We start from the raw sequence: 16,784 nt of genomic DNA, 5'->3' as shown, positions 1-16,784 counted from the left end.
TAGAATGACACTATAGATTCTTTCCTTGGTTCTTTAAGAAGTGTCTTGACTGACCTGTTACTCAGTTTCAGAAGTCAGGTGTCTCAGCTATATTTTTAAAATAAAGCAAAGCACCACATTGGGAACCATATTCTTTCAGAATAGTCACTTTAATCAACTAAAAAGAACATTTTAAGCATGATGGTCCTACGACTAGAGGTCATCTACAAATTTTACAATGCAGGTTTGATGCAATCTTCATGTATGTAAACTTTTCCACTTTAACTATAAAATAGACTGTTAGAAGGCTTTGCATGTGAAGCCAGCCATTGTAACAGAGAAGGACAATAAACAGAGTATCTCACATTTGTATCACAGTTTAAAAAATTGCTCTATAACATTTTCTCATTTGATTTCCACAACAATCCTATGCAGTATTATCCCCATTTTACAGATGAAAAACTGAGGCTCAGAGAAGCTTGCCTAAGACTACACCTGAACCAGACCTAGAATCTAATTTTTCTGACTTTAGCTTCTTTTTCTTTCCATTATACATGCTCTCTCTCCAGATATGGAATAGCATTTCCACCACGTACAGTGAGGTTAGCTAACTTGTAGTTCTTGGACCTATTTCCTTTTTCAGTTTCTATTCATTAGAAGATAATATGTTTAATAATGGAACCTCAGCATTGGACTGGACCTCATGGGCCATCTGGTAATGCTTTACCTTCAGAATAAAATGAATTCCTGTTGAATCCAGAGGTCAGATCTAAACCTTGGCTGATGTGAACTCCTCCTAAACCAGGCATTCTATTAAAAAAACAAACATACACACATACTCCATTATTTAAATTATCTTTTTGAACCAATGCTATCTAAATATTACAATTTATCAAAGAATGTGACCCAAAGTATACCTGGCCTTTGAAATGAAAAGCAAACTACCTGCTTACCCTCTTTATATGATTGAAAACATTTAGGTGACTCTTGAGTTGGACACTCCTTGCCCAACCAGAAGAAATTCTGCCCATAGCTAGAACCCGAATTGAGCCCTTGAAAGGCAAGTCTTCTATAAAGATCAATAGAAGGAGTGGAAGGGAAACAGCAATTTGACTTTTTTTTCCCATTTCATATTTGGTCTTAAGAGTTTATAACACTTTCTCAAGAATATAATCAGCAGTAATCATAATTATCCTGTACATATAGATATCACGCTTTTCCACTAGGGATTGACTTAATGCCCAATGCTCAAATGGATCTCTTTTTTATAATTTTGATGCTATTGGGAAAAGCTGTAACTCTCATGAAGGTCAACACATTCAATGAGCGATTGTTGCACTGTACATATTTTGTTGTTGTTGTTCAGTTGTGTAAGTTCTTTGAGACCCCATTTGGAGTTTTCTTGGCAAAGATACTGGTGTGGTTTGTCATTTCCTTCTCTAGCTCATTTTATACATGAGGAACTGAGGCAAGGAGGGTTAAGTGACTTGCCCAGGATCACATAGCTAAAAAGTGTCTGAGGCAAGATTTGAACTAAGGAAGATTAATCTTCCAGACTTCAGGCCTGGTACTCTATCCACTACACCACCTAGCTGCCCCATTGTATGTATTACATATGTAATATAATTGTATGTAATAAGGGGGTCTAAAAATATAATAGGGGAGAAACCACAATGATCATAATATAAGAATAAGAAACTATCTCATACTATGGTGCTTTAAGAAATGATGAAGAGGTTTCAGATAGTTTCAGAAAAACTTGGGAAGACTTGTATGAACTGATGAAAAGTGAAGTGAGTAGAACCAAGAGAACAATCTATACAGTATCAGCAGTATTATAAAGATAACCAACTCTGAAAGATTTAATTAACTTTCATTGACATGATGACCCACCACAATTCCAAATGACTTGAGAGAGCTGGTGGACTCAAGAGTATAGATTAGCCACATTTTTTTTTCTCTTTCCTTTTCTTGATTTTTTTTTTTTTGCAACATGGGTAATGAGGAATTATTTTTGCATGAATATATATATTTGTAATAGCTTTTGTTTTTCTTGCCCTTTCATTGCATTGGGGAAAAGGGAAAAAGATAGAAAGAATTGGGAATTGAAAAAAAAAAGAATTACAAAGTCTCTACTTTAAAAAAAAACCCACCTCTTTCATTGGTGGGTATATGATCATCTCTACAGAATTTTAATAAAGGATTTTTAATAAAGAATTAAGAAAGACTCAGACCTGAAAAGGGGACCTCAGAAAGGTGCTTTTTGACCAAAAACCATGGGGGGGGCCAAAACCATGATTGATTTTATTCCTATGGGGAACTTCCCAGTGAGGAAACTCCCTCTAAGAACACAGGATGGAACAGGCTCTCAGAACATACAATATTTTTGATTGGGGTTTAGCTGGGCTGGGGTGGGTGGGACTGAGAAGTTAAGTGATTGGTTTAGGATCATACAGGTAATATACTCTTTGCTCTCTAGTGTTTTTTTTTAAGTGGGGCAATGAGGGTTAAGTGACTTGCCCAGGGTCACACAGCTAGTAAGTGTCAAGTGTCTGAGGCTGGATTTGAACTCAGGTCTTCCTGAATCCAGGGCTGGTGCTTTATCCACTGCGCTACCTAGCTACCCCGCTCTCTAGTGTTTTTAATAGAAATGGGTGCTGTATTTTGTCAAAAGATTTTCCGCATCTATTGAGATAATCATATGATTTTGATTAGTTTTGTTTTTGATGTGGTCAGTTATGTTGATAGTCTTCCTAATATTGAACTAGCCCTGCATTCCTGGTATAAATCCCACCTGGTCACAGCGTATTATCCTGGTGATAAACTGCTGTAACCTCTTTACTAATATTCTATTTAGCATTTTTGCATCAATATTCATTAGGGAGATTGGTCTATAATTTTCTTTCTTTGTTTTTGTTCTTCCTGGTTTAGGTATCAGCACCATATATCTCATAGAAGGAATTTGGTAGGATTCCTTCTTCACCTATTTTTCCAAATAGTTTGTATAGTATTGGAATTATTGTTCTTTAAGTATTTGGTAGAATTCATTCATAAACCCATCTGGCCCTGGAGATTCTTTCTTAGGGAGTTCATTGATGGCTTGTTCAATTTCTTTTTCTAAAATGGGCTTATTTAAGGATTTTATTTCCTCTTCTGTTAATCTAGGCAGTTTATATTTTTGTAAATATTCATCCATTCCATTTAGATTGTCAAATTTATTGTATATAGTTGGGCAAAATAGCTCCTAATTATTGCTTTAATTTCCTTTTCATTGGTGGTGAATTCCTGGTAGTATACTCTAAAAGCAGACCTTGAACCTAGGGCTTCCTGGGTCCAAGGCTGTCTCTCCATCCCAATGTATTACAGTAACTTAAGCACCAGATAATGCTTACATAAAAAGATTATACCTTTTGTATTTTGGAAAACCTCTCCCAGAATCACTCAGCAGAGCTTTTGTACAAGCCAGAACATGGGCTGTCTCCCCTAGCCTTAGTTTGATCTGAGATTATGGAGGATTGGCCATTCTCAAAGGGTCTTCATCATGATGAGTGTTTATGTTGTCTGTGTGAACTTGTAGCGATACACCTAAGCTTCTCTTCCCTATCACTGTTTGACAATAAATGGATCCTTTCTTAAAAGTCCAATCTGTGTGTGGAATAGCAATTATAACAAACTCAGTATCTAAGTTAGTCTAGAAGAATACATTAGGCAAATTCAAATCAATGCTTTCTGACCACAACTTAAGTAAGAATTAGAAGACATGACTAAATGCACTGTTGGAAGGAACTAGAATGCTTCTAGGGGCAAAATTTAGGTACTAGAAGAATCTGTCACAAATATCGCATTAAACAGAAGCAAAGTATCATTGCCTGATTGTTTATAAATGAGAAAAAGGAGGCAAAGAAAATAATTTTTCAAAAGTTGTTCAGGAAGTTTATCGTTGAGAACAATCTTTGAATTTTTAGCCCACTGGGTAGATTCAAAGATGGGAACATGTCTCTGGTATTTATTTTACATTGCAATGTATTAATGATTTTCTATTGTGTTATTTTTGAAACTATCACTTATCTTTTACCTGGACTTTGAATGGAAAGTGGGATAGAAGCTGAAATTGTGCTGTTTGAAGACTTCTGTCCACGTCCTGTGAAATTTTTCTCTTTTGCTTCTTAAGTAGTTTAGAAGATCCCCATAGCAACAGTATTCAAATATCAAATAAATTGGTCCTGAAACAACAACAGTAATAGCTAATATTTATATAATGCTTTAAAGCTCGTATAGCACTTTATATGTTACCTCAGTCGAAATGGCTACCATTTTAATCATGAATACATAAACATATAAGATAGACTACAAGAGAGTGTGTATATAAGATAAAGATAACATACAACAATAGGTTAGGATAATTATAAAGGGTTTTTGTTTTTTGTTTTTTTGGTCTAGACCACTGATTTCATCAATACTGGGACTTCCTGTTATGGAAATTTCCTCTATCTTTGCAGATCAACAACTACTTTATAAATTAAAGTCTTAGAGAGTTTCCTGGGGGTACTGAGAGTTTAAGTGACTTGCCCAAGGTTAAGTAGTCAGTAAAGAGTCCTGGCTAATACTTGAACTCAGGCTGACTCCAAGATCTTTCTTGTATTTACCTACTTAGAAATCCCCTGGAGTGGTCCTATCTATTTGAATTCACATTATTCAAAGTTACAATTATGCAAAATGTGGCAATTGGTTTTGGCCGGGTGGAAATATGCAGCGAGAATGCAAATAGTGTGACCACGTTAGGAGATTCATTATTCACACTGATTGGGATCTACTGAACTGCTTCTGAATCTAGATGATAGAGGGCTTACTTCTCTTCTGCCATAGGAAAGTACAACTTGCCTAGCTCTTTTTAGCCTTTACTGAAGAGCATGGTTTGGCCCTATTCCCTCTGAGAATAGCCTTTTCTCTTTCCGTTATAGCCATTGTTATATTTGTAGCCCTTCTCAATAACCAGTAAACCTGACTTTCATTTGTGTGCCAGGGAGTGTGCTAGGCACACGATAGGAATTTTAATTAAAGATTGTTTATTGGTTGACTAAGAGAAGATTTCTTTTTTCTTTTGGGATTCCCACTTTCCCTGTGGTTTCTGTCCCAGAGGAAGGGAGACTAGATCTCTTCCATATGCTTTGAATATGTAGTACTGAGACTGACAAGGATAAGGGCACATATATCTTGGATATTCCTAATCAGGAACAAACCAGACTGTGTATGTTCAGACAGTGGTACCAAATTCAAATAGAAATGGATGGGCTGCATGTTGACGTAGAAATCCACAAAGGAACATTATGTTTTATTCTATTTTGTTTTACTTGGCTAAATATTTCCAAATTATGTTTTTATTTTATAGGAGTTTTGCTGATTTCAGGGGCTGTGAGCTTGACCCCTGAGCCTTAGAGAATCTTGACTGAAGGAATTTTCAGATTCTGCTCTGACTACACCTCCTATGAAGAGGGAGGTAGAGAAGGGAGCAACCATTTATTAGGTGCCTATTATGCACCAGGCACAGTACTAACTGCTTTACAAATACTATCTCATTAGGTCCCTTTTGACAAGATTGCAGACCAAGATGTCTCTCCAGCTGCTCCCATGTTGCTATCTACACATTGATCTATGTCAGCCTTTCAGCCTATTCCTATTTCTCTGGGTTAAGAAAAATGGAGGTTTGGAGAGTTAGACACATTTCATAGGAAAGCTTGGGTTATACGATGATGTCCATATAAAACGGAGATCTATTTAGTTATCTATTCCTACAACGCACGGTGCCTATTGTCTGAACCTTTTGCCTTTTGCCTCTTTTTGTATCCCCAGTGTTTAGCACAGTGTACTGATTGACTGAACCACTCAGGAGGCTCTCTGACCCTCTCTAACTGAAAAGTACTAAACAGTGTTTGAAGGTCCCACACTCTGTCTACCCCCTCATCTTCTTCAATGAGACCTTCATGAGTCAGTCCCTTCCTTAATGCTGCTGACCAATCATAGAGTGGGATAGGACGGTCATTACCTGACAGTGTGCAAGCGCCTAATAGGTTCACAATATTCTCGTGGCTTCCGATGTGAGTCATCATCTTGAGCTCTGACATGAGAGCATCTTTTTCTGAGCTGTCAGATTTTTCTGTTAATGGAAGATTATGCAGAAATCTTTAAACTAAAGCAACATTAAGGACTAAAAAAATACTAGAAATTAGATTTTGTTTCCTGGCTCGAGAAGGGTTTGATTTAAATTATTTATCTAACTACAAAATTATGAGAAAAAAGGGGTGGGGGGTGAATTGCTTGAGGCCAGGTCATAAACAGTAGAAGTTAATTTTTTTTTTTAAAGCTGAGATCCACACATGACCTTGTCCTTTACACCTGCAATTTGCTGGTTGGAATCAATGGCCTCTGACACCCTTTCCATCTCCAGATCTGTGATGCTCTGATTTACGTATCAGTCCCTAACATCTTCAAAAGTCTCCAGTGAAGCTGGCAAGTGGAATGAATATTATAAGGATCTAAGGAGTTCGATTAAACATTCCTAAAGACCATAAATAGTGTGTTGGCTCCAGCTTTTTAAAAGCACTTTCACCTCCACAGATTTAATTTTATCCTAGCAACCATCTGAAGTGCACAGCAATGGCTATGACAAATGAGTCTCCTAGTTTACAATGAGGCTCAAAGAGACTTAAAGGTCTCTATTCACGCAGGTGAACTGGCCCTTCCCCTTGCCTCCAGGTAGGACTGCAATTAAATAAAATGAGGTGTGTATCACCCTGGTAAACACCAATTACAAAAAGTTTGCTGAATTCGACCCTGCTCACTGAAAGGGTATAAAAACTTTGTCCTCCTAAGAAGAGTCTCCGTCAGTCCTCCTTGGGAACTCTCCAGCTCAGGCTCCCAGATACAAGTGGAAAATGAGCGGCCAGCATCCCTGCTCTAAAACTCATTGTTGTAGTTGCTCTGTTGTATCAGTCATGTCTGACTCTTTGTGAACCCATTTGGGTTTTTCTTGGCAAAGATTCTACAGTGGTTTGCCATTTCCTTCTCCAACTCATTTTACAGATAAAGAAACTGAGGCAAACAGGGTTAAGTGACTTGCCCAGGCGTCACACAGCTAGTAAGTGTCGGAGGCCAGATTTGAACTCAAGAAGTTGAGGCTTCCTGACTTCAGGCCCAGCTCTCTATCCACTGCATCACCTAGCTGTCCTCTAAACTTCATAGGGGCCCTTTTTGTACACATAAGATCATAGCTCTGTAGGCAGAAGGGACCTCAGAAGCCATTGAGTCCAGCCCTGTCATTTCACAGAAATGGAAACTAAATCCTGGAGAGATGATGATTTGCCCAAAGTCCTAGAGGTAATCCAGCCAGGATTTGTACTTCGGTCTCATGATGCCAAGTTCAGTGCTCTGTCTACTACACAAGGTTACCTCTTCTCAAAAGCAGGTGTTAGCTATAAAGTCTTTTAATCTTCTCTTCCCTAAGCAGAATCATGTCTTTGTGTTGTTCTTTTCCTATGGCTAACTTTGCCACACTAGAATAACAATAATTTTTAATTTTTTTTTTTTTTTAGTGAGGCAATTGGGGTTAAGTGACTTTCCCAGGGTCACACAAAGCTAGTAAGTGTTAAGTGTCTGAGGCCGGATTTGAACTCAGGTACTCCTGACTCCAAGGCCAGTGCTCTATCCACTGAGCCACCTAGCTGCCCCCGAATAACAATATTTTTTACTATTACTACTGATAATTCTGATATCCTTTTACAAATGAGGAAACTGAGGCTCTGAGAAGTTAAGTCTTTATGGATCCCCTTTCCAACTTATATTTAAAGCTAAAATGACATTTTTTAAAGACTAGCTTTCCCTATCTCACCAGGCTGGAAGAACAGAGGCCACTCATAAACCCAACCCTACTATTGATTGGCACAGGAGTTTTCACAGGCTCTGTTTCTAATCTGGGCCAGTTTGTGCCTCCTTAGGCAGGCGTTTGATCCCACCCCATCCTGTTCCCGGGGGCTAACAATTTTGGTGCCCAGTTTGGTGCAGATATCTAACTGGTTTAGCCCACTGCAGCTCAGAACTCCCCAGATCAAGACTGCCACCAGGGGCAGCTAGGTGGCGCAGTGGATAGAGCACCAGCCCTGGAGTCAGGAGTACCTGAGTTCAAATCCAGTCTCAGACACTTGGCAGTTACTGGATGTGTGACCCTGGGCAAGTTGCTTAACCCTCATTGCCCTGTCCCCCCCAAAAAAGTGTCTTTTAGAGGCTGTTTTGTCCAATCCCCTCAACTATCAGAAGAAAAACCTGAGCATGTGCATCTTTCTAGTTCTGGAGCCCCAAGACTGTGACCTTCTAAAGACTTGATCCTTATGATAGTAACAGAAAAGGTAGCATCTGCTTGCAGCAAGTACACCTCTAGCTAGCTCCATGGAAAACACAGATTCTCATGAACACCAAATAGATCACAATGGTAGCTTACATTTCCTTAATATGTTAAGGGCCACAAAGCATTTTACTTTTAATACCACCCTCCGCCCCCATGAGCTAAGTAGAATATGGGACTCTTGTCCCCATATTATTGCCCCCATTTTACAGATGAGAAAACTGAGCCCCCAAAAGGACCGAGGCTTTCTGTTAGAGCCACCCCATTTTTTTGTTGTTTTCCCTCATCTGTAACAGCTAGTAGCATTAATGTTTAAGGTTTGCAATGTGCCTTACAAATGTCATTTCATTTAATCTTCATAACAACATGGCTTCTAAGTACTATTATTTTCTCTATTTTACAATTGGGGAAAACTAAGGGAAACAAAGATTCAGTAACTTGACAAAGGTTACACAGCTAGCAATTGTCAGGGGCTGCACTGTGCTACCTAGCACCCAGTCCTTCTCCTTATCATGACCCAAGCACATTAAATCATTTAGCGACCTCCCTGAAATGAGAAAGTCTCTGTGGTGAGGCCACTCATATTTACTATACCTTTCAACATTTTGACAGCAACTTGGATTGAAACTCCAGTTTCACTGATTCCATAAGCTGTAGCATTCATCACCTTTCCAAAGGCACCTGAGCCTAGGACTTGTCCTGCAGGACAAACATGGGTACAAATCTGTTTTAGTTTTAGGTTAAAAGGGCTATTCCACTATGCTATTTATTTACTGCCTATATCTCTTACCAAATTCTAAGTTTTCTCTGGGAAATTCCCATTTGAGGTCATATTCAAATTCTCTGAAATCAACATAGAAGTATTCATTATCCGATGAGCCTGTCACCTGTACCATCTGCAGTTGACTTTCATACCTATATTGCTTCAGAAAAGGAAAATAGAGCCCATTAAGAATGATGCAGAATGTTGCAAAAATAGGGAACAAATGCTTTTTGTTTTTTACTTTCTTGGGTTTTACCTTTCTGTACTTGTGGAAAATGATTAAGAGTAAAACAGCGATGAAGAGAAGACAAAATCCAATGGTGGCATAGAAGAAAACTTTGTCTTGGGTGATAGGAAAAGATCCTGAAACAAAATAAGATTACTAAGCAATGATTTTTTGTTGTTGTTGTTCTACACTTTAATCAGTGACTTGGACAATTATTAGATTTTCAGGTGACAGCAAGCTGGGAAGGATAGCTCATTGGATGGCAGAAAAGAAATCCAAAGAGGTTATGACACACCAGAATAAGGGGGTAAATCTAAGCAAATGAAATTTAGGGCATCGGGACTGGATTTGTGATTTCCCTGGTTGATGAAAAACTCCTAGATGAGGAAATTCCCTGTATAAATGCAGGTCATCACTGAATTGTTATTTTATGCCTAGAACCCTGAGGAGTTTAAATGGCTTGCTGAAGGTCACATCATAGGTATGATTCAGAGGTTAGACTTGAACCTTTGTCCTGCTGGTTTTGAGGTTACTCTTAAGTCACTGTACCATGCTATCTTTCAAGAAGAGATTGAATAGGAATAAATGTAATATTCTGCATTTGGGTAAGAAAAATTAACTAAGTACAGGATATGAGAGAGACACAGATATGGGAAAGACATGGTTCAATAGCAGGCTACATGGAAAAAGTCCCATGATTCAGGTTGGCAGGGTGTGTATTATATGTTTAATATAAATCCACAGTGTCACGTGCCAGCCAAAAAGCTAATGAAATCCAAGGCTCCATTATTTGAAGAAATAATATGTTCACAATGAGAGATATGAGAAGCCATTCACCATACCCTGGTGAAGCCACGTCTGAGCTATTTATCTTCAGTTCTTTGGGCTGCAATTTAGGACAGACATTGATGAGAGAATATGCCAGACAGCAATCAGAATGGTGAGGGGAATATGAAAATGTTATATGAGTTTGAAGGAACAGAGAATATTCAACCTAAAGAAGGTAATATTTGGGGGTTGGATGTGACTGCTGTCCTCAAACACTGGAAGACTTGTCCTGTGAAAGAAGAATTAAATATGTTTGGCTTAGCAGGGAGAATTAGGGCCAATGCACAGAAGTTAAAGGGAGGTACATTTCAGCTCAAAATAAGAAAGAACTTTCCAACAATTAGGGGGTGGTAAATATGGAATGAGCTCCCTTGTGAGGTAGTGAGCTTCTCATTATTGGAGAGATTCAAGCATAGGCTGGACAGTCATATATATATATATATATATATATATATATATGGGGGATTTGTGCTTTAAGGACTGGTGATCTTCCAACTGAAAGATTCTATGTTGCTACGAGTCAATACTTCTGGTTATTATTATAAAGAATAGTACTCATTAAAATATCACATACTATTTTAACACCTAATGATTGTCAATCCCTTGCCTCCATAAACAAATATTTCAAAACCACAAAATTTGACAAATATCAGAGGCAGCTAAGTAATGCCATAAATGGAGTGTTGGCTCTGGAGTTTAGTAAGACCTGAGTTCAAATCAGACCTCAGACACTTACTAGCTGTATGACGCTAAGCAAGTCACTTAACCTCTTTTCCTCTCAGTTTCCTCAACTGTAAAACAGGGATAATAACAGCACCTAGCAGGGCTGTCGTGAAGATCAAATAAGATGATATTAGTAAAGCACTTAGAACAATGCCCTGGACACAGTACGAATTACTTAGTACTACATAGTTACTTCCCTACTGGCTACCTATGACTGTGAGGCATTCTCTTGCAAACAATCACAAGCACTCTACATAGATTATATTCAGAACAACAAACCAAGCACTGTTCTTATTTGAGGTGCTATCCTGTGGAAGAGAGATTCAACTTCATTTTCATTTCAGAGAACAGAAGTGGGATTGATGGGTGAAAGATTGTGTGGCAGATTTCAACTTAATATATGAAAGAACTTTCTCACAGTCAAACCTGTCTAAAAAATGGAAGAGGCTTCTCCAAGGGAGGAAAATATTCAAGTAGGCAGGATGACCCCACTAAGGAGCACTGCAGAGAACATTCCTGCATAGGGGAGAGGGGTGGATTAGGTGATCTCTGTGATGTGAAGGAAAAGATGGGAAACCTGTTCTTTTTTCTCATTGATGCCATATTTTATGTATAGAAATAGAACTATCTATCTCACATATACTTATATATCATGTATATGTATATATATATGTATGTATTCTCTATATAAAACATATATTTAAATGCACAGACTAAGCAACCCAGGGAAATTTTAGTAAGATGTTTTGTTATATGGATATCTGAAATATATAAAGTTAAATGCAAAAGTTATGTTTTGGGCAACCAGCTACGTTAAATATTATTGCAAGTTGATAAGCCCCAAGAGGAGGGGAGGGGACATCTAAAACACAGCAGGCAGCAGGAAAGCAAGAATGTTAACAAGAATGGAAAACACAATAGGGTTGCCAAAGTGCTGCCTTTGGATCTGGAAAATGTCATCTTTCGATTTCTGTTATTTTTGTTGGGATTATGGCATTTTCTAAGCATTGCTTGACCCCTAAAGGTAGAGAAGGCATGCTTATCAGAGTTTCAGGTAACAGAAAACTGAAAGACGTGGTTGGTACATTGGATGGCAGAAAAGGGATCCCAAAATGTTACGTGTGATATACTAGAATACAATGAAATTTGGACATGGGGACTAGAGCTAGGATTTTATTGGTTTCTAGAGAATCCCCAAATGAGGAAATTACCTCTATTTAGAGTATTTTAGACCTCTTCCAAGGAACTCCAAAGCACTTGATGCCACTTGGAATTCATGTTTGACTCACAAAACCTCCTTGTACATTGTTCCCTTTGTAAGGCCCCTTTAACTCTGAACCAACCCAGGGAGACAATCTGAGCAGTAGGGAGTTCCTGCAGCTTCTGCATCATAATGGGAATGGCACAGTACCTGGGGAGTTAAAAAGCTTTGAGTCACAGGAGGAGCCCAGTGAATTGTTGGCACAGCATTCAACTATGAGTCCTTTGAACTGCTCACTCAGATTGAGGGTGCTGTTCGATATCCACTGTCCAAATGATTTCTTGTTAGTCCTCTTAGTCCAAATCCCTTCGGTGATTTCTGCGCAACTGAAAAAAGAAATGGTTCCACAGGCCATGGGTGTCAGGTGCAATAGGTTTCAATTCAGAATCTATGCAGAGGGAGCTACCTGGAATTCATCTATATGTCTCAACAAAAACAAGCCATGACATCTGACCTGCTATTCAGTGTAATAACTGATTACAGTCCTATAGGATACATGATGAAATTCCCTCCTCTTAGTAAAAAGGGTGGGTGACTACAGCTGTGGAGTGGTGCTCATCCCATTAGGTGCTGCACCAGTCGGTTTTACTCAGTCACCCTTGTTCTTTCTAAGGGAGGGGTATACTGATGAGTAGGGGATGGAGTGCTATAGGGAAAGGCCTCTGGTACAGACAAAAGACCAGTAATAAAACTTTGGGGGGGAAATGCCAATTAACAAGTCATAGCTTCTGCAACATGGACTGATTCCTCCCTAAGTGTACCAATCCTTCAGAAGTTTTGTTTCAAAAAGAGAGTACATCTGAGAGCCAATGTGAGTAGTATCTCTGATAGTATCTGTGTGAATTCTAACTTTTTGTCTCACAGAAACTTCCACTGAAACTGAGTCCCAAAAGGATTAAATACCTCTGCCAAGACCACACAGTAAAGTCCAAAGGGTATTACCCTTGGTGTAGTGGTCTTTCTACTACACTATATTGCCTGCTTTTTTTTCCAATTCAATTAATTTTTTGTTATGTTTTAAGTTCCAAGCTGTCTCCCTCCCTGCCTTCCCCACCCTACACTAGAGAAGGCCACCATTTGGCACATGTGTGTATACATATGTATACATATACACACACACACACATATATATATATACACATGTGTGTATATATGCAAAACCAAACTGTGCATGCTTCTATTTATCAGTTCTTTCTTTGGAGGTGGAAAGGATCTTCCTTCATAGGTCCTTTGTAGCTGATTTGAGTATTTAGTCATTCATAGTTATTCTTCAAACAAAATACAGCATTCTCGTGGTTCTGCTCTTTTCCCTCTTCATTATTTTATGCAAGACTTTCTCCATGTTTTTCTAAAAATCAACCAGCTCATTCTTTCTTTCTTTCTTTTTTTTTTTTTGCGGAGCAATGGGGGTTAAGTGACTTGCCCAGGGTCACACAGCTAGTAAGTGTCAAGTGTCTGAGGCCGGATTTGAACTCAGGTACTCCTGAATCCAAGGCAGGTGATTTATCCACTGCACCACCTAGCTGCCTCAGCTCATTATTTCTTACAGCAATCCACCCTAATCATAGGACACAACTTGTTTAGCCATTCCCCATTGACAGGCATCCCTACACTTCCTGCTTTCAAAGATGCTAACAGAATGTAAGCTCCTCTAGGGTTGGGACTGTTTCATTCGTCTTTGGATTCCCCAGGGCTGAGTACATGTATGGAAGGTACTTAATAAATTCTTGTTGATCAGGTGATGATTGGCCACATGCACAATGTGTATTGTATCTGTAGACAGTTCTGCCATCCTAAGAGGAGATCATTTCTTTATTTACTTGGGAGACTTGTCTAGACACTTCTTCCATGTCCAAGATGGTGAAGGGTAGCCATCAGAATGACAAGAAGCCTGATTTACTGATGTGTTCATTTTGACTTGAGGTTTCCCTGTAAAAGACAATAAACATGGAAAAAAGTCCGTAGAATATTGTCCATCTAGGTTGGGGGGGGGCCTAAAAGACTGATCTAAGGATACGGGTGGCTCCTGGGAGGCCCCAGTGCCTTCCCTGGAAAAGAAGGACACCCCAAATCTTCTGCCATCATTCCTGGAAAAGCTAGGGCTTTTCCTGGCTCCCTCTCCCACCCCTGAGTCATAACAAGCCCTCCCCTTCATGCTGCCTTGCACTGCGGGAAGCTTCTCTGCAAATCTTTCTTTCAATTTCTCTGTGTCTTAGCTCAGTTTCGGGGGCGATATCAGCTTCAAAAGGTACGTGCCACAGTATTCTTTTCTTTTCAAAAGTCAAAGAAATGGAAATAAATAGCAACATGAAGACTGAAGTACTGAAATAGGTGTTTCACCTCTAATCAACACCAGTGCTCTAATGAGTTGTTAGATTCAGAAAGCACATGGAATGGATTTTTTTTAAGCGTTTAAAGGACAAGATAGGGGAGAAATTTAATAAAATCTACTAAATTATTTCAAAGGACCATAATATTTTGAAATTGTTTTTCAGCATTATCTTTTCCCCATTGTTTTTGTTTTTCTAATTACAGTTCATGAATGAAAGAATTATGATATGTTTAAATTTTCTGCATTTTCAGCTTACTTTTTACATAGAGTCTAAATGTTTTCGTGAGCTGAGCATCACCATTTTCTGCATGGAAGGTATATTCTCCCGGCTGGTGCTTATGGTCACAAAACTCTGATGTGCTATTGGAAAAAAAAATAATTACAGACAGGGTTAGCTACATAATTATATGAAATGTTAAAGAAAAAATAACTGCTGCTTATAGTTTGTAGGCTAAGCCTAATTCAGGTCAGTCTTGAGCTACAGGATCAACGTTAGAATGAAATGAGACCCTCACGGCCTATCCAGAAGTTAACAAAAAGAAGCCTACTTAGTCACATCCTTTAAAAGCTGTATCTTTGAAAAAATGAAAAGCATAAAGAAGGATAGGAGTAGTGGCTGTGATTGTATCTGCGGGAGTTTTAGCTTTTTGTTTCACAGAAACTTCCACTGAAACTGAGGCCCAAAAGGATTAAATGCCTCTGCCAAGGCCCCACAAAGTATGGTGCTCTTACTCCTACACTATACTACCTGCTTCAAAGATAATAACAGAATGTAAGCTTCTTGAAAGTAGGAACTTGAGGATTTGTCTTTGGGTTCAGGAAAGGGAAAATTCAGTAAAGATACAGCATTCACCCAAGTGGGTGCAGTTTCTTTGCTTTTGCATGGGTCAGAGATGTCAGGAAAGAGCTCCTGAATTCTTATGTGATGGCTTTTGCTGTTAGGCTACCAGGAAACTGCATCAAGAATCCAAAGCTTAATTGTGCAAACCAATTAAGTCTCCAAGACAGTTTCAATATCTTTTTTTTTTTTTGGTAAGGCAATTGGGATTAAGTGACTTGCCCAGGGTCACACAGCTAGTAAGTGTTAAGTGTCTGAGGCCGGATTTGAACTCAGGTACTCCTGAATCCAGTGCTGGTGCTTTATCCACTGTGCCACCTAGCTGCCCCAGTTTCAATATCTTTTAAGGAAAGACTAGTCTACCTTGCATAGTAGATATTTCTCCTACCACGCCAAGTGTGTATTCGGGTCTTCAGTGGGAAATTTCACTGCCTGCCACTTTCCCTCATAGTTACAAGGGTAGTGACAGACACTTCTTGAGCATGCCATGAAATCTCAAGAGATAAATTGCCTCCTTCCCATCTCTCAGAGGGACTCAGAATTGTGGGAGTGGCCTGGCGAGGTTTGAGGATTCTATAAACTGCATGAGGAATCTGCTTCCAGCTCAGCCCAGTTTCCAATGTAGAGGTTCCCTAGGGGAAACAGGATGGCTCTTGCTCTTTCTTCTCTGATTCTTGGTTGTTCTCTTGAAATTAAAATACAGCCTGACCAACCAGAAACTCAAATTCTAGGGTGTTATAACACCATAAGAGCATAAGGGTGGGGGTTGATTAAGTCAATCAAGTAATCCCAGTTTATTTTTTTTTTAAGTGATAAAGTACTTAATCAGGCAAGACCACATCCCAATTAATCACTCCAAAATAGGCTAAGCATAAAAAAAAAAGCTCTTGATCACCTGGGGTGATGTTGCATAAGAGGCTCAGGAAACTGGGTAATATCCTGTGTAGCCAGTTCAGAGAGGTTAGGAACTAATTCAGAACTTTTGAGAAATTTAAGCAAATGGAGAAGAGAGAGAGTTCCAGGTAAATCCCTGAGAAAAAAATGGTTGGGAAGGAGGAGAGAAGAAGAAAGTCTAGGTCTTTGACTCCCACCTCCCTTGTTTTAGTAGAGAAGGACCTTGTGAACTTCAGAGGTCTGGAGGACTTCCCCTTCTCATACTAGCAACATCCCCAGATTAACTGATGGCAGCATCTGCACTGGGAACCAGCGATGTAGGCAAAATGAAGATTCATAGCCCTACAAAAAGCCCAGCAGTAAAGCTAGACCAAACATAAGGGGAAGTTCATGAGTAATATCCCACCAGGGAGAGAACAAGATTTCTGGCAGCCAGAAGCTGTGAGTTACTCCTCTGCCCCATGAGCTCTCTAAACCTTAGCTCACCTTCCTCTCTCTCTATATGTACTTGTGGCACAAAGTATCATAGTCTTTTTGCGTGTATG

The 16,784-nt window shown here is 39.1% G+C and overlaps 1 protein-coding gene across 1 annotated transcript in view; it reads right to left on the bottom strand.

The window, feature by feature from the left end:
• Positions 1-16,784, bottom strand: part of FLT3 (fms related receptor tyrosine kinase 3) — a 96,988-nt gene that overhangs the window by 13,744 nt on the left and 66,460 nt on the right. Inside the window, exons 10-18 of the mRNA XM_043995101.1 lie at positions 14,764-14,867; positions 13,996-14,104; positions 12,326-12,501; positions 9,394-9,500; positions 9,165-9,297; positions 8,969-9,073; positions 6,023-6,133; positions 4,055-4,202; positions 707-789 (exon numbers count right to left, since the gene is read on the bottom strand). Coding sequence (XP_043851036.1) covers positions 707-789; positions 4,055-4,202; positions 6,023-6,133; positions 8,969-9,073; positions 9,165-9,297; positions 9,394-9,500; positions 12,326-12,501; positions 13,996-14,104; positions 14,764-14,867 — 1,076 coding nt within the window. The remainder of the gene's footprint in view (positions 1-706; positions 790-4,054; positions 4,203-6,022; positions 6,134-8,968; positions 9,074-9,164; positions 9,298-9,393; positions 9,501-12,325; positions 12,502-13,995; positions 14,105-14,763; positions 14,868-16,784) is intronic.

This window comes from Dromiciops gliroides, chromosome 3 (genome assembly GCF_019393635.1).
Source record: "Dromiciops gliroides isolate mDroGli1 chromosome 3, mDroGli1.pri, whole genome shotgun sequence".
NCBI classification, from domain to species: Eukaryota; Metazoa; Chordata; class Mammalia; order Microbiotheria; family Microbiotheriidae; genus Dromiciops; species Dromiciops gliroides.
The sequence above is the reverse complement of the archived record's forward strand: the minus strand, read 5'-3'. Positions and strand labels throughout refer to the sequence as shown.